At 43.2% G+C, this 18,220-nt stretch overlaps 1 protein-coding gene across 3 annotated transcripts in view; it reads left to right on the top strand.

Moving 5' to 3' along the window:
- Positions 1-1,874: 1,874 nt before the first annotated feature.
- Positions 1,875-18,220, top strand: part of Mknk1 (MAPK interacting serine/threonine kinase 1) — a 42,506-nt gene continuing 26,160 nt past the window's right edge. For 2 of the 3 annotated variants that reach the window (XM_026397797.2, XM_026397799.2), the window contains exons 1-3: positions 1,875-1,963; positions 10,887-11,033; positions 17,890-17,996. In XM_026397797.2, the coding sequence (XP_026253582.2) occupies positions 17,981-17,996 (16 nt within the window). In that variant the 5' untranslated portion in view covers positions 1,875-1,963; positions 10,887-11,033; positions 17,890-17,980. The remainder of the gene's footprint in view (positions 1,964-10,886; positions 11,034-17,889; positions 17,997-18,220) is intronic. The other variant, XM_026397798.2, reaches the window with a different exon arrangement.

Raw genomic sequence — 18,220 nt, 5'->3', positions numbered from 1 at the left:
GCTTAGAGGAGAGATAAAGAAAGAACTGGGGCTTAGTGACTTGAGAAAAGAGCCTCTCCTCAGCAATAGGGCAAAACCTAGCAGAACAGAGACTTAAGAGAAGCAAAGCATTAGAGGTAGAGTAACAGGGGCTGGGGTTGTGGCTCAGCAGTAGAGTGCTTCCCTAGCACGCATGAGACCCTGGGTCTTATCCTCAGCACCACATAAAAATAAATAAGTAAAATAAAGGTGTTGTGTCCAACTACAACTAAAAATTAAAAAAAAAAAAAAAAAAAAGAGGTAAATAGCAGATTGGTTGGGAAGCCCAGGCTGGACTTTGTTTCCCTGTTGGCTCAAGATCCATAATCATCTTGGGAACAGGGAACAAGGGAGTAAGCCATCTTCTTCACCCTGGGACCCAACATCCCACTGTTGAGGATGCCCCACCAACCTTGGCTCCCATGAACACTACAGCCTCTTTTAAGTGCACTTCTACCACTCTATGCAGGGAGCTGTTGAATATGTGGTGAAATGAACCCACAAACATGGCTGGAGTTCCAGCTGCCTTGGAGGAGGCCCCTTCCTCGGAGCCTCCCAGCACCCTCATCCAATATTAACTAAACTTGTTTGCCATGTTGGGGCATAGCAACTTTGAGAATATGGATCACAACATAGGCCTGAGTGACTCTGGACCAACTGGCAATTAAGACAGTTAGGAGAACAGGCCAGCAAGACTCTTGAGGACTTAAAGTTTTGATGGTGGGCCTGAAAGGTGATGCGTGGGAGAGGCTGGGATACCCAGGAGCTTTCAGGTTAGACTGAGGGATTCTAGCAGGACCCAACACAGAAGCTTGGGAGAAAATTCTATGTCCCCAGTTTTCACCAGATTGGAAAATTTAGCAAAATCTTAATGTTCCCCACCTCCTTCCATCATTCAGGTGAGAAAACCTGCCCAAGAAGGGGAAAGGGAACAAATGTTGGGGTGGGGGACGTGAATGATGGACAGTCCAAGAACTTTTTTTTTTGGTGGTGTTGGGGATTAAACCCAGGGCCTTGTGAATGCAAGGCAAGCACTCTACCAACCAAACTATATCCCCAGGAAGCTCTTTCAGTAAGCATTGCTCACCAGACCTTCACTACAAGCTGAGTCAGGCAGGGAAGGGATGTTTACTTCCATCTTACAAAGAAGGAAACACTGAGCGTCAGAACCTGAATTAAATCCAAGTAAACACTGTCCTCTCATAGCACCTGCAGCCTAGGGAAGTGTCGTGACAAGGTTGGTTGCGGCATTAGTCCTTTTACAGTTGTTTTTCTATAAGAAACAAACTTTTTAAAATTTTGTTTTTAAAAAATATGCTTTAGTTGTAGATGAACACAATACCTTTATTATTTTTTAATGTGGTGCTGAGGATCAAACCCAGTGCCTCACATGTACTAGACAAGTGTTCTACCACTAAGCCACAACCCCAGCTCCCTTGTTTTTTTGTTTTTTTACTAATGGAGGTAATGTTTTACTCAAACAGAAGTGAAATTCTAGGCATCCATAGTTTTAAAGAAATTTTACAGAATTAGCCCGTTTGAGAGAAGACTAGCAGCATTTATTCATATATAAAAATCATTTAAAGTTCCTTTCAGGCATGCAGAAGAGTCCAGTAAAAACTGATTAAACCTGCGTCTGCCAGGTCTCACCCCTCCAGGCCCTTCAGTGGCTTCCGGACGCTAAAACTAGGAAAAGAAAGCGCGGAACTGAGCTAAGCCCCACCCCTTAGCCCTAACTCTCCCTGCCCTTCGCATGTCACGCATGCGCAGATACTCAGGTCGCGCCCCTCTCTGTGGCCATTAGGGCGCAAGCGCAGCACCGCCCCCTCACGCCCCTCTCTGCTTGGGGCCCTCCCCCCGGGTCTAGCACCGCCTCTTCCGCGTTCTCTGCAGAGAGACCTGCAGGTGGGGGTGCGCGCCACCGCTCCCGCTGTGGTCAGCTAAGGTAAAAGCGAGACAGCAGATGTCCCTCCGAGCAACACGGGGCGGGGGTCTGGAGTGAGTCGGTGTTCCTGGGAGGGAGGAGGCAGTCAGGGCCTCAGAGCGGCTAGAGGTCACGACCCGATTCTTCTGCTAAAGGACAGGCGAAGGGGACGCTCTTTTAGGACGGTTTTCAGGGCTCATTTAAGACCTGTCGGGGCTGCGTCTATGCTGAGACCAAGGCTCAGTTTATGTCCCAGTCAGGGCTCAGCCTGTGCCTAGGGTCTGTCGGGGTTTGGGTTGTGACAGGTCGGATCACTGTCGGTGTCTGAGGTTTAGAGCTCTACCTGTGACCGGTATTAGCCTCAGTCCTAACCAGGGAACAGAACAGGGCAAGCTTATTGCAGGGCTCAGGGTTCAGGCAGTCCAACATCATGAATAGTTTTTCATATGAGGAATTTATGAACCTTGCTTACTACATTGTTTGAAATTTAACTGTTTTCATTTATTTCATAATACAATATTTAAAGCCTTGCCACCTGCAGGTGATTGTCCAATGGGGAGTGGTCATAGCGTCAGGCCCAGTCTCTTTCCTTAGAGAACTTCCAGGCTACCTGTAGGACACTCAGTGGAAGATCAGAGGCCTTTTGCAGATGACAGAAATGAAGTGTTGTTGAAAGTGCTTGGCTTTGGGATCAGGCAGCCCTGGGTTCAAATTTCACCTTTGCCACTTCCTAGATGTGTGTCCTTGGGCAAGTCATTTCCCTTCTCAGAGCTTGTTTCTCTTCTCTAAAATGGGCATAATAAGGCCACTGTGAAGATTGAATAGGATTATATGTAAGTCATCTAGTATAGCACCTGTCATGCAATGGGTACTGAATATGTGATTCCTGTAAACTGGGCCGTTTTGGTCTGGAGTACTCTTGAGGGGCTCCGAAAGAAGAGTTGATAAGGCCTGAGCCTTGAAGCCTCAGTGGGATTTACAGGTGTAACTGACCTTGTGGCATGGAGAGGGAACTAATACTTATTGACTGCTGCCCATGTGGGCAGTTGGTATATAGTGTCTCACTGGATCCTCAGCCATCAGCCAGGTGCCTTCAGCTGGCTATCCTTAGCTTCAGCCCCTCTAAAGAGAGATAGGCTGGGAGTAATGTGAAGAAGAGACCCAGAGTTTTTATATGGAACTGAGCTAGCTGGAGGATTTGGTACCCTCTCTCTACCTTTCACCCTTCAATCTTCCCACCTCAGCTTTGCTCTTCTGTATTGCAGAGAACTAGCTGGGATCTTGACTTTGGGAGTCTTGTTACTCTAGTGCTTTAGCAGATTTTGATGGTTGGGGGGCTCATCAACTCATATTGCATGAAGACAAACTATGGGAGAGAGAAGCTTCTCTAACAGGAGCTGTTGGATTGCAGCACATGCTTAGAAAGTGTGTGGCCTCCTATTATGTGGTCCCATAATAATTCAGTAATATAGTTCCTTTTGCATCTTCTTTATGTGTGCCCATATGATCTCCCTGAGACACTGTTCTGATTGTATTGTATCTCTGCTCAGAAACCTTTGTGGACTTCACTGCCACAAAGGCCCAGAGATGGGAAAAGACTTAATAGGGATTACATAAGAAATACTGTATAGTTTAGACTCTTCAGCCTCATACACAAGACCCCATAATCTGTTCCCAACCTCTTTTATGCCCTGTTTCTCTTTGTTTCACCCTTTGCCCCAGTCAAAATAAACTATCTCTGTTCTTCAAACACTCTCTGCATATTCCTGCTCCAGCCTTTGCTTGCATTCCCTGCTTCTTCTCATCTTTCAAGACCAATATCTCATGTGATCTCCTTAGTGAAGCATCTTATCCTCCTGCGGGATTAGTTGCTCCCCTTCCTGACTTCTGTAGCAGAGGCTGAATTTCTGATTAAGTTCTCATCACAGTCTGCCTTTGGTATGTCACCCCATACAGACAAGGGACTGTCTCTTTCATTCCTCCTCTGCCTGGTTCAGGGCTGGCACACAGTAGGCATCTGCAATGTTGTGGTTAAGTGAGTCAGTGACATTTCCTATTTACTCGCTTTGGTCTTTGTTTTATGAGCTTTCAGGTTCAGAAGAGGACTTTGTGTTTTCCTTCTCTTTGTGGCTAAGGAGGGCCCTAGTTTAGATTAATGATGTCCTAGTTACAGGCATCAAAGGCCTGAAAGTGCAGGGATTCTGCATGAGCCACTGCTGTTGTTTTTTCTGGCTCTTGTCTTGCTTTTGCTGTGAGTTTTGTTGGGAGGGAGGTCATACTCTGTTCAGAGACCCACAGGGTTGTTGCTATAGTTCATGCAGGGGAAAGCTCACAGGTGGCTGACTAATCAGTTGCTCTGCCCTTGGCCTTGGTAAACAGCATTCTATCCCATCTGGGGACCAGCAACTACAAATTCCATTTTTCCTTGCCAACAGCCTCAGCATATGGAACCAAAGATTCTTTGTTGATCACAGAAAAATATACATCAGGTAGAAGGAGCTTGGGAACCATCTGGTTCTACCACTTTCATTTTACAGATGGGAAAAGACCCAGAGATGGGGAAAGACTTAAGAAATTACATTACATAAGAAATCAGTCATGGGGTAGAGATAATTGTAGAAGTGAAATGTCCTCTTTTTTTTCCAATTTACTACATTGAGATTTTTAAAAATAATTTTAATGTTTTTATTTATTTTAGTTTTTTGAAATAAAGTTTCTATATGTTACCCAGGCTGGCCTTGAATTCCTGAATTCAAGTGATCTTTCTGCCTCAGCCTCTTGAGTAGCTGGTATTACAGGCATGTACTACCACACACAGCACTACATTATTATTATAATATCTATATTTATTGAGTGCTGTGTGCTGACAATGTTTTTAGTACTTTAAACTATTTTGTAGACTAGGAAACTGAGGCAGATAGAAATCACTCAGATCTGTTTTCTGATCCCACGGATCTGATGTTTAGTGTGGTTTTAATGGCAATCATCTCCTACCCAGTGGAGTGGAACAGTTCTCCAAAGAACTTGCTCCCAAATCTGCCTTCCTGTGGGAGTAAAAGACATCCTCCCAACAGTGGCTCCATGCATGCTGAAAAATATAACAAGAGGAGTCCTGAGTATGTTGGAAGAATGAAAAAAGGGCCAGACTTGGTAGCACCTGCCTGTCATCCCATCTTTAGGAGGCTGAAGTAGGAGGATCTAAGTTCAGGGCTAGCCTGGACAACTAACAAAAAAGGGGATGCGGATGTAGCTCAATGGTAGAGCACTTCTCTAGCATGTGTAAGGTCCTGAGTTCAATTCCCAGTACCATGGGGGTGGGGAAATGGAGAAAGGAATAAAGTAAATCCACATGAGTATTAGTGGATCTTAGTTTAGGCATAGGAATAAATGTCAATGTATAGTATTGAGGCACATGGTAAATACTCAATAAATGAATAAGTTTTTTAAATTGCCTGTTTACTTAGTTAGGCAGTAATTATTTTAGGAAAAAATTCAGTCCTGGATTTTTGTATAAAGAATCCCAGTCTTGGGCGGAGAGATCCAATTCAGCAAGAACATATTGTGCTCTTGCCATGTACAAGCCCCTGCTGTTGAGAAATATACATAGAGGACAACAACACATTTCCTGCCCTCTTGTAAGTAATTGTCTTCTCCAAGCCTTCTCCCTGCAGTGTCATTGGGAAGATAGATAAGTACATAAATAACTGAAAGCAGACTGACTGTGGTAAATGTAGTAAGGAATGTAAACAAAGTGGGAGTTTGAGAGAAGGAAAAATCAATCCCATCTTGACCAGAGGATTCCTGAAGGTGGGGAATTTATGCTGGGTGGGAGAAGGAGCAGCTTGAAGGATGGTCTAGAGGCAGAGATGCCCAGCGTGTGTGTAAGTGTGCCAGGGGAAAGAAGGAGAGCTGGTGAGGAGGGGAAATAATGGTGGATTGTGGACAAATGTAGAGAGGGGTGGAAAGAACACTAATATTTATCAGGTGTCTGCTTTGTGGTTTGCAATGTACCACATGCTTTACACACTATAATTTATTTAATCCTCACAATCCCTGCAATATCCCCCAATTTAAAGGTGAAGAAACCAGACCTCAGAAAGATTAAAGTGATTTTCCCAAGGTCAGGTAGCTAGTAAGTGGCATAGCTTGGTTCAGACCTACGAGGGTTAGATTCAAAGGCCGACAATTTTTCCCTCTTGCTGCAGGGTTCTAGGTGCCAGACTGGGGCTGTCTGGAGCAAAGAACCCAGAATAGGGACATCAGTGAGGGGCCTTAAATTGTGAGCCACAGTTTGGAAGGTGCCTGGTCTAGGTTTGCTTGATTGGGTTAATATGTGCATTTTGGCAGCTCCTGTAATACCATAAGTCGGTGCACTATCGTCCTTAACTAGTAGAATCTTAAAATGAGTTTAGAGAGGCTATGAGTACCCTTGTAATTCAGGCAAGGGTTCTGATGTGCAATTGGCAGTTTGTTCCAGAAATCTTCTGGGGAAGCAACGCATATGACACATTGTATTGCATCATTTCCTCACATTTCAACAAGAATCTGTAATGGAGGAAAGAGCAATAGGAGATAAGAAACTGGCATTCAAGCCCTGATCTGCTTATCCTCATCTGAGTCCTTAGTCTCAATTTCCTTCTCTGTAACAGGGGAGATTGGGTTTCACTTCTGAGGCCTTGACTCCTGCTAACTGTCATGTATTGCTTTGCCCTTCCTGACTTGGGGCAGATTAAGGGAAGGAACCTGAATTCAGAGATCTTAAGGTTCAAGATCCAGCCTCTCTTCCTATAGGAAGACAATAAGTAAGGTGTAGACTCTAGAGTTGGACTGTCTGGATTTGTGTCCTGCCTCTGTCACTGTGCAGCTGTATGACTTCAGCAAGTTATTTAACCTCTGTTTCTTCATCTGTAAAATGGGGGAGGGATATGAATGCTACCTGGCATGTGGTAGGTACTGAATGAATGTTAGCTTTAATTATAATCATTCAAATTATATTAATGTCAGTTTTAGCACTGTTTTTATAGACAATATATTCATTTCTCCTACCATTTCACTCTGATGTCACTGCCTTCACTCTTTCCATTGCCCTATTAGTGAAACTTGGAAATGTTGGATTATTCTGTCACAGGGTTACAAATCATGACACCAGAATAAGTGCCTGTAGGAAAAGAGTCAATAAAAAGTGTGGCTTGCTGTGTGCAATCTGGAGGCTGAGGCAAAAGTTTTGCCAGTTTCCATCCTTGACCACTTAGTGAGAGCCTGTCTCAAAAAAAAAAAAAAAATTAAAAAGACTGGAATATAGCTCAGTTGTAAAGCACCCCCGGTTCAATCCCCAATACTGAAAAAAAAAGTCAGTGGCTTATTAGAAAATCTCACCTGACTTGGGTTTTCTCCCATGTCTCTCCACAGTAAACAGGACCAGACGGCATATTTGTTTCCTTTTGCACAGCTTTTAGCAAAAGTGCTAAGCAAGACTCCTCCAGTACACTTGCCAAAAACAATGCAGTATCTCTGAAAAATCGTGCCTAATCTGGTTCTTTTATCCAGTTTAAACCCCCCTGGTCTTATCTTAAGCTAGTTCTTATTATTTCCTTTTCCATGAATATGGAAAAGTTTCTTCTTATTATAAAGGGAAGAAGAGATCAAGATTTTTCTCATGAGAACCTTTTCTGTACTTAAACCTAGAATCCAGTTAGGCCTCATCATCTCTTCTCCAGGCTAAACAGCCTGGGCTGCTTTCACTGCACCCGTAAAACCTATTTTCCATCACTTGGATCACATTGGTTATGCTTCTTTTCTTTCTCTTTGGTTTTTCTACTTCTTGGCAGTGACCCAGACTGTGCTAGTCTGCTAATAAGAGTCTAAAACAGTTTAACGGGAGAAAACTTCAGAAGTTTGATTCATTCATTAACATTTATTAAGTGTTTGCCCCATGCCAGGCTTCCACTAGGTATAGGGAACCCTGAGCTGACTCGGACATAATCTCCTCCCTGTCCTTAGCTCAGTCTAGGGGAAGATGTGTAATAAAGCTTTTTAAGTACTGTAATTGAATTAACAACGGCGGGAGGCTGGAAATTGTTTAGGGTAATAAGAAACAGCCCCTTTGGCTGGACTGCAGGTGGAGACTTCTGGAAGGGAGAGGAAAGCAGAATACAGGAGGGCTGGTCTGGGCAACACTGGGGAAACCGCAGTGGAGCTCCTGTATTCCAGACACAGTGGCACCCTTAGAGGTTTTGAAACAAGGATGAAAATACCTTAAGCCTTAGCCTTTTCTGTGCCACACTGATGTTTTCTGTCTTAAAAGTAATGTGATGTCCCTTGTTTGTATACTTTGGGGGTTTGGGCTCTAAAACTCCCATAGCAAGTCTAGTTCTTGAGCTCTGGAGAAAGTCCATTTTCAGTACAACAGGAAGTTCATGAAGGATGGAGAGAGCACTGGGTGCCCAGCTAGGCACAGCCTATTTAAGACCCAGCTACAGGCCAGTCTGTGTGTGTTTGGTCTGAATTTCCCCAGACCAAAAGGAAGAGATACAGGAATGAAGAAAGGTTCCAGGGCTCACCTAGATATTTGGTGAGCATGCTAAGAGGGGTTAAGCACCGTGCAAGTCAAAAGTTCTTGCTAAGGAGGAAAAGTGGCCCAACAGAATTAGGAATGGTAGCAGAGGAATTCTAAGGGCTAACTGGGCCCTTAGAATCTTCACCATGTGTCTGAAAACAACCAATGTCTGTCTCTCTGGCTTTGTGCTTGGCTATCGCTTTGTTCTCTCCTACTGCCCAGTGTGGTTTACAGAGTGGCAGGGTTGCTTCCCAGAGCCACAGTTGATCTGGAGAAGCCTTATTACAAGCTAGAATCAACCAATGCCAGGCATTGGTGCCATGAGCTTAATATACACAAACTGGCTTAATTCTCACAACAGGTATATTATTGCTTCTATTTTATAGATGATGATTGAAGTCAAAAGCAGTTAATTATGTCCCAGAAAAAAAAATTATGTCCAAGACTACTTTGGTAGTAGATTATAGGGCCAGAATTAGCATCCCAGACCTCATACTCGAAAGCCCATGTGTGTTCTACTTCCCCAGCCCCAGGGTGGCTCCAAATGGCAGAATAATACGAAGTTCATAAAGGAGTTCTGAGTTTCATTTTTGTTTCTTTTCTACTGTAGGCCTGTTGTTAGCACATTATGACCCATAGTCCACAGCTGGCTTGCCCCCTGTTTTTGTATGAACTTTCAGCTAAGGATGTTTTTTTACATTTTTTAATGGCTGGGGATAATAAGTCAATATTTGTGACACAAGGAAAGTATATGAAATTCAAAGTTCAGTATCGATAAAGTTTTATTAGCATATGGCTACAGTCATTTATTTACATTCAATATATAATGCTTTTCCTCTGCAAAGATAAGATTGAGCAATTGCTAAAAAGACCGCATGATACAAAGCATAAAATATTTACTGTATCCCTTTGCAGAAAAAAATTGCCAACCCCTAAAAAAGGCAATGAGAAGGGACCAAATGGCAAGACTAAAAGCAAAGAGTTAGAAGTTCAAAGGTGTACAAGGCCTTCACTGGAAGTGCGGGGGTGGCAACAAGAGAGAGAATAACCCATTTCATTTGGTCTAAGAGGTTTGGGAATAAAAAGCACAATAGGCAGGACTACCCAATGTGTTAATGGCTCTAAGGGACAATACGGAGATATTTTGAGGATGACATAGTTTATTCAGATTCATTGAGCCCTTTGGTGCCAGATACTGTGTTAAATGCTGGAAATACAGAGGTAAAAAAGATAACCCCTGCCTTTGAGGAACTTATAGCCCTGTGGGAAGGCCACACATGCTTGTGTATAGACAGCTGTGTTGTAATGGAATTCTGTGTTGTCCATGAAATGCTGGGTGAATTAGAAACAAGGTAAAGGGTGCTTCTGCAACTTACAGGAATGCTTTCTGGAACTGTCCTGGGCCTTAAAAGATGAGTAGGAGTTATTTTTCAAGATGCTGAATATAAGAGTCAGGGAAAGCCTGACAGTGTTAGCATTTGGAGTTTATGCAGAAGGAGAAGAAAGAGATACTGGAAATGACATAAAAGTTCTGTGGCTGGGTAACTGGCAGAATGATGTAATTTGACAGAGCAGAAAGAAATCAGGAGGAAGGAAGCCGTGGGTAGGGGTTAAGGACACATCCAACTGGGGACATGTAGTTCAAGGTAAAATGATGAAACACTTCCAGCTTCAAATTAGAAAGCCTTTAAAAAGTTTTTGGCACTAAGGCCTAGAATTCAGATTTAAACTGCATTTTCAGAGCTTTTTCCCAGGAAAGGGGGAAGTAAATATTTATTTAATAGAGAGAAGTTGACAAAACAACTCTTAACGTGATAGCTAGAGCCATGGGATTAAAAATAGCAGTGGACATACAGAAAATTTAAGTCATTACATTGGAAACTAGCAAAAAATTACACACTTGGCACAAAACCTTGTTTCCATTTGAGTCGCCTGCATCTGCTTTATCTTCTGGTGCTGTTACTTCTTATCTATGAGACTTGAGCCAGGACACTAGGAGATGAAGACAGAGTTCACTTGTCTCTAAAAGATAGGCAGCACAGAAGTGTCAGCTTTTACCTTCTGCATAAGACTTCTCAAAGTGGGCAGAGGGGTCCATTTCTGTCATTCTGGCCCAGTTACATCTTTGGGGACCTAGAATTCTATAGTAGAAACAAAAAAATGAAAAATTTTACCTGGAGTCCCATTAAATCTTCCAGTGCTTAGTGTCAGCATTTTCAGATATTCACCTGTTGACTTTTAGAGCTTGGAGATGTCTGTGACTGCCATGTGCCTGTCTACTTCCTGGGGTAACTAGCAGGACTGGAGGACACATGGGTAGATCTCTGTCTTCTCTGGGCCTCTTAGAGAAGTCAGCATTTTGACAATCCTTTCTACTTCTGCTTAAAGATTTTTGTGCCAGATAAGATGAAGCAGGCAGAGAACTGAAGGTCAGCTCTGTGCAGAAGCCAGTGAACCCATCCAACAGCAGCATTGTTTCCCTTGGAATTTCACGTTCACTGAAGACCGCTGCTCAAAAGTTGGGAAAACCCATAGGTAAGATTGTGTGGAGGGTTGGGGTTGTGGCTGGGTGGTAGAGTGCTCACCTAGCATGTGTGAGGCACTAGGTTCGATCCTCAGCATCACATAAAAATAAATAAAAAATAAAGGTTTGTGTCCAACTCCAGCTAAAAAATTTATTTAAAAGGAGATTGGGTGGACATTTCACTTATCCTTTGAAATGTCAAATATCAGCATTGAAATTATCTGATATTTCTAGAGGAAGGGGTGGGCCTGAGATCAGCTAAGCAGTTGATGGTTTTCAGTATTTAGTTGAGCAGCTGGACTTAGCCAAGCAGCCTGGCATGTCTAAGACAGGTGCTTAGTAAGGAGGAGCACATTTCCTCAGAATAACAGAGGTTCATAAAGAAAACCATGCAGTAAATAAAACATATTTATTCCTTTTAAGTACAAAAGAAGAACAAGTACATCATAGCAAATCAGAATCAAATACAGCAGAAATATAAAATGTGAAATTCTTGTACTCAGCCAATCTCATTCCCAGGGAACCATTGCTAATAATTCTGTTGTATCTCTTCTGTTTGTTTTTAAACTAATGTATGACACATAAGATGACGTTTTGAAATGTTCTGTGTTCTACTCTGACCTGAGGTTTTGTGATGCCTGAAAGGTTATAAAGCATGTCTTATTTATAGATGTGCCAGATGAGAGTTGAGTGAAATGGTTTTAGCCTGGTCTCTGAGTTTCCATAGTCCTTGCAACTTTGTGTCACACATCTATATCTGAAGCTTCTCAGTGGTACCACTGTCACCCCCTGCTCCCCATCCCCAGGCTGTGTTCTCCCCTTCTCTGATAGCAATATTCTTCTTTTGGTTACCTCATTTTGGTTAAAAAGCATATATTCATAAACATGTGAGGACTCCCTCTGTGCCTGACTGCATACTAGGCAGTAAGGATAGAGGGGAATTATACACTGTCCCCTCCTTCAAGGAGACTAGTAGCCTTTGCTCCTCTACTGTGTTCAGTCGTTTGGCAGGACAGGGACTAGTTCTGCCTCTGTGGTTTCCTTCTGCCAACTGAAACATGCTTTGCCTTTCTCTTAGCTTCTATCCCTGCTATCCCTGCCCCAGCTATAGGACTTTTTGGCCTTCTTGTGTGTGGTTGCAGTAGCCTCACTCAGTCTCCTGTCTGTCCCCAGCCTGCAATTTGTTCTACACATCACTGACAGTGTGATAGCCCTAGGCACATCCTCCATGGTCCCTAGTCCCTCCCCATTGCCTAGAACAGTAGTTCACAAATGTGCTATGCAGAAATGCTTCTAGGGAATCTGCAAAGTCAAGAGGATTTTCATGATAGTGCTAAATAAGATGCTATTTAATGTTGCAGAGTGACAGGAAGCTGTGAGTGCCTTAGCACTAGGCAATGACACTGAACTGTGCTAGTGGCCAATGTATTCTTCACTGCTATGCACTCACAGTTTTTTAAAGTGCCATTTTCGTGTAAGACTGTCCTTGATGGCTGGATGTTATGATTCATGCCTGTAATCCTAACTGAGGAGGCTGAGGCAGGAGGATCATAAGTTTGAGGTCAACCTGGGCAACTTAATGAGACTGTCTCAAAAAGTGGGGAGTAGGGGCTGGGGATGTAGCTCAGTGGTAAAGTGCACTGTGTTAAATTCCCAGTACCCATAGGATTGTTTCAACTGCATGCTGAAGGAGCTGCTATTTTTCGTTTTCATGTGAAAGGATGATTGTTGATTGTTGAGGGTAGAAAAAAGACAGGGACCAGGTATTGAAGGGCCTTTAGGCCATATTTATGAGCTTGGTGATCTATAGCAGCCTATGTTTTTCTCTACTTCTCACACAAGTCCAGTTCTGCTTCATTTCCCCACTTCCATGTACTTCTTGACACTCCTTCTAGCACAAAATGCAGTGTGGCTCTGAAGACTGCTGTGATCCCAAAATCAGAACAGAAGGAGAAGATGGGCTTTAATCTATACCTTTGACCTCTGGAAATCTCAATACCGCAGCCCTGATTAGGCTTTTTGTGGCTTGCCACCCAGACCCTGGGCAGACCTCATGCTGTATTTACCACAACTGAGTGAGATCCTGAAGTGTTCATGAGGCTGTCTAGCCTTCCTGGGCAAAAGGAGTAACACTTTAGCTCCACGGAATCTCACTTAACAGATGGTCTTTTGACTGAGCTGATTTTACCTGTGGCTCCTTGCACTAATCATGTTAAATTGATTGGCTTCTGCTTAAAGTGCCCTTTCCTTGGCTCCTACAAAGTAATGATGCCATTAGAAACCACATCAGCCAACCACCAGGTCAGGTAGGAGAATAGTGTGGGCTTGCACCTAATATCCAGACTGCCATGAAATAATGTGGTCGGACTTTGGTTTGTAGCTTATATTCCATATATGACAGAATACAAATATAAAGTTATCTCAGAGCACGACTTTCTTTTTTCTTTCTTTCTTTCTTTCTTTCTTTCTTTCTTTCTTTTTTTTTTTTTTTTATACCAGGGATTTAACCCAAGGGCACTTTACCACTGAGCCATATCCCCACTCCTTTTTATACTTGGAACAGGGTTTCACTAAATTGCTTAGGATCTCACTAAGTTGCTGAGGCTGGTTTCCTACTTGCGATTCTGTTGCCTCAGCCTCACTGGTTGCTGAGATTACAGATATGTGCCACCACATCCAACTAGATTAGCATTTAGACTAATATAATAAAGAGGATGTGGTAATAAAGCCTTGTATTTATGTAAACTAAAGCAGTGCTGCCCAACTTTTTTGTGTGTGTGTGGTGCTGGAGATTTCACCCAGGGCCTTATGCATGCAAGGCAAGCACTCTACCATCTGAGCTATATCCCCAGCACCTCCAGCTTTTTGACATCAGAGCACCTGGGAGAAAATGGTAGTGTTTGGCTGCATGAACTGTGAGCCCAGGGACTATAGGCCTGATGAGGGATAAGTGTCTTATTCATAGCACATCAGTAGGGAAGCTCTGGGCCAAGGTTTATAAACAACAGCATCCTCATTGATGGCTGACTTTCACTGGCTACCCCTCCTGCCTTTCAGTGTTAATGTTAAAGTACAGTATAATGGTTGAAAGCTTGACTTCTGAGCCAGACTGTCTAATCTTAAGTCCCAGCTCTGTAACGTGGGCAAATGTGACCAAGGGCAATCCATCCTATCTCTTTGTATCTCAGTTTCTTCATCTGCAAAATGTGGGCAATAATTAGCTTGCCCTATAAAGTTATGAAGATTAAATGAGTGAGTGTATAGAGTCTGTAAAGTGCTTAAACATTGCCTGGCCTGTGGTGACTGTGTACACTATAAGTCTTACTGATGATAGAGTGCACTGTAACTACTGCTGCCATTTCAAAGTAGTAAATGATCTGGGTCAGTCTCCCCAGCCTGCGTGTTGCCTCTTCCTCTGTCTCACATGGCTTAGCCGTGGCCTCCTCTCTGAGAGTGTCTGTTCCATTTCCTTTAATTCCTTAGTTTCCTTTATTGTTTGTTTGTTTTCTGTTTTGGGTTTTGGTGCTGGGGATTGAACCCAGAGCCTCATACAAGCTAGGCAAGTGCTCTACCACTAAGCCACAGCTCCAGCCCTCCATTTCCTTCCACTGTTTCAGCTTGCCATTTGTTTGGGCCCTCAGCTGACTGATGCCTGAGGAGGCAGCCAAGCTCGAGGTTATACTCTTCAGCTTGCTCTCTCCACTCTACCTTCTCTAGAAGGCCCTATAGATAAAGGAAATGCTCAGACAGATTGGGACCTTGAAAGAGCTTGAGTGGGTGGGTGGGGAGCAGGAGTTGTTTGCAGACGGATGTTAGTCGGACCTGACCAGTTTGTTATCACCCACTTAGATGTGACAGCTGGTGAATTCTGTATAGGCTTTGTGAGAGTATGGAGTGCAGAGCTGGTGGCTTGGGGGAAAGTACAGCTGGCTCATCAGGCTTTATAGAGAAATGACCCAGTTGTTTCAGAAGGTGGGCCTTAAGGTGACCTGCTAGGGAGAGAACTTGTTGCTATGTGCCTCCTTCCCACCCCCATGGGACTCCCTGTCACTCTAGGAGTTCCCTAGACCATTACCTGGGCAGATGCCAGTTTAAGTCTTAGATCTGTATCCTTAATACCTGCTGTACTTCCAGTATAATCAGTATTTGTTGGCTAACACATTTCACAAATGAAATACATAATGTATTTATGCATATAAAAACATGCATCCTCGTTTTAACAGAGAAAGCAAGATAGGAATGGAAACATTGATTCTTATTGATGATGCTGAGACTGCTTATGATCTGATCTTTCATCACTCCACCTGTATGTGCCATGCTTCAGCTGGCCTGAACGACGCACAGTGGCCCTAACCGTCCATGGCGCCTCTCCTGCAGACCTTAGGGTGCTTTTCCTCAGTCTGAGACGCTCTGTCCCAGCCCTACCCTGGGTAGTTCCCACTTACCCTTCAGGTGCCAGCTTATCTGTCTCATCTTTCAGTTGCCCAGCTAGTCAGATTCCTCTCTTCTGCTCTGCACACCTGGAACTTCCCTGTCACGGCACTTGTCCTACCATATTGAAATTGTTATATGTGTTACTGCTACCAGAGTAGGTATGTTCCTCATGTTTTCAATGTCTAGTACTGAAGGATCAGTAGGTGCCCAGGAAATACAGCATTGGTTGAGTGAATAATTACTGTGCTTTGTCTGGTTTCTTATTTGATCCTCACAATAGCCTTAGGGCATGGGCAGCCCACCCTTAATTCTTACCCATTTTGTTCTCTGACTCTCAGAGAAGCTGAACTACTGGCCAGAGTTCAGGCAGGAGTGGGAGCAACAGACAGCTCTCAGGTTCCAATGTTCAGGGCATTTCTTTGTCTGTTTTTTATAAAGTAACTCCTTTAAAAAGTAGTATTTAAAAAAATAAAAGCAGTTTTTATGTTTTCTTGTGATATCAGGGATCTAACCCAGAACCTCAAGCACACTAAGTGAATACTCTGTTACTGAACTTTACTGCCAGCCCCTTCATTTGTTGCTTTTCATAATTATAAAATTAATATATTTATCAAACCAATAGTTTTTCATCATTGAATGATGAATTTCAATACAGAGAAATCTAGCTGCAATTTTAAAAACCATAGATTCTAAATTCCAATATGTATTAGAGAAAAATCATTATGTATTTCACTAAGAAATAAAACTTGATTTAAAAAATAATAGCGTAGGTGCTGGGGTTGTGGCTCAGTGGTAGAGCGCTTGCCTAGCATGTGCTATGCACTGGGTTCAATCCTCAGCACCACATAAATGGAAAATAAAGATATTGTGTCTATCTAAAACTTAAGAATAAATATTAAAAAATAATAGCATAAAAATTAAAAAATTAATTGCATAAAATTTATAGAATACTGAAAAATATGAATAAGAAGAAAATAAAAATCACCCCATCACACAGAGTAACTATCACAGATTAGAAATGGCCTGGACTTGAAGGGGCAGCATTGAGTTTGAATCTCAGAGAAACCATTAACTGGATGTTCGGCATCAGTAGGTTACTTAGCCTACCAGCTGTCTACTCTGAGCCTATTTCCTTACCAGAAATACAGTAAAATATTTATTTTGGGGGATTATTATAAGAATGAGACAGATATAAAATTCCCAGCACAGTGCCTGGTGCATAATCATACCCTTTAAATGTAGTAGAAGTTTACTGTTTTGTGTATTTCTATCAAGATTTTGAATTCTGTTGTGTGTTCATATGTATGTATACATACTTATGCATGCACATATGTTTTTTGAAGCACATTTATATATTTAATTATATCATTGGGTCTTTATAGCAACCGTGTGAGGTGGATAGGGCAGGAGTATTTTTAAATCTATTCTGCAGATGAGGAAATTGAGACTCTAAGAGGCAAAACCACTTGGTCTAGGTGCTGTCTGGTAATATGTGAACCAGGACTTCTACCAGGACTTGATCCCAGCAGTGTGCTGCTTCTCCTGTTCCACCTCTACCTCCCCCAATTACACATATGTGGGCCTCTGAGCCTGCCCAAGAGGAAGGCAAGGACTGGGGAGCCTCCAGACCAGCTGGGTTCTGTCTAAAAACTGAAGAGGGCTCATTTCCTCCTCTAACATAACAAATTGGTCTTTTGCTAGAAAGCTAAGAACATTTTGTGTCATGGGGGACTGTGTCAGGAACTGATTAGAGTACTGACCTGCATTCATAGGCCAGAATAGCCTTCCTCTGCCACCTTTCTGTCAGAGTGTGCACTCTGTGTGACACACCCTGCACTGACAGTATGTGCATCTTTTCATGTCATTTCCATTTCAGTGTGCAGTTTCCAGGGGCTGATATGTGTCCAACACTGTGCCATGCCTTAGAGACAGGGGTACACAGGGGACAATTGTGGCTTTAGAAGCACTGGAGTACTAAAGGCCTAGTGAAATCAGCACCCAACCACAGCCTCTTGCGGTGGGGCTGGCGCACTCACTACTAGTTCTGTGCAGTGATACTGCCCAGTGTTTGCCTAGTGCCTATCTGTGTTTGCACAACCCTTAACTCATCTGGAGTTATCAGGGAGCTGAAGGGGCAAACACTTTTAAGCTAGTTTGATGGTTAAGAATTCCTAGGCCAAGGGCAACAGGAAGGCCAAGGTACAGCTTGACTGTGGGACCTTCCACCTGTGGAAGCATTTAGTGATTGCAAGTGTACTGAATTAAGGTCCCACAGACAGACAAATTAAAGAGTGGTCCACTTCCAGATGGGGAACTAGCAACCCCTTGATGAGAGCACAACACCTCTCCCCAACCCCCACCTCCCATCGTGAAAACAGGGAAGTTAAGCATGTTTCTTTTTCTTCACCATCTTCTTACATTTTTTCTCCCTAGTTTCAAAAACAACTCTCCTTCAACAAGTTGTGTTTGCCAGGAAAGTCTTAACCATTTGTTCCTTCTGGCATACCCTCTTCCGTTGAGATCCATGCAGAATAAACCAGGTACTCCATCTTTGTGTGTGAAGCCATAAAATCTAATATTGAGTGTGCAGCGATGCCCAGAGGTATGCTGCTTCCCAAGAGGCTTGCAGCCTGCTGTGGTAAAGAGCAAGTATAAATTGCCACTAACAGGGTTTTCTAGCTAGAGCCGTAAGTATGTCTGAGCATCCCCTGTGAGTCACAATGCTGCCAGCTCTCTCGCTGCTCCTGCATGCTGCCTGCCTGTT

The sequence above is a fragment of the Urocitellus parryii genome, chromosome 11 (genome assembly GCF_045843805.1).
Source record: "Urocitellus parryii isolate mUroPar1 chromosome 11, mUroPar1.hap1, whole genome shotgun sequence".
NCBI lineage: Eukaryota > Metazoa > Chordata > Mammalia > Rodentia > Sciuridae > Urocitellus > Urocitellus parryii.
This window is presented reverse-complemented; position numbering and strand designations above follow the sequence as displayed.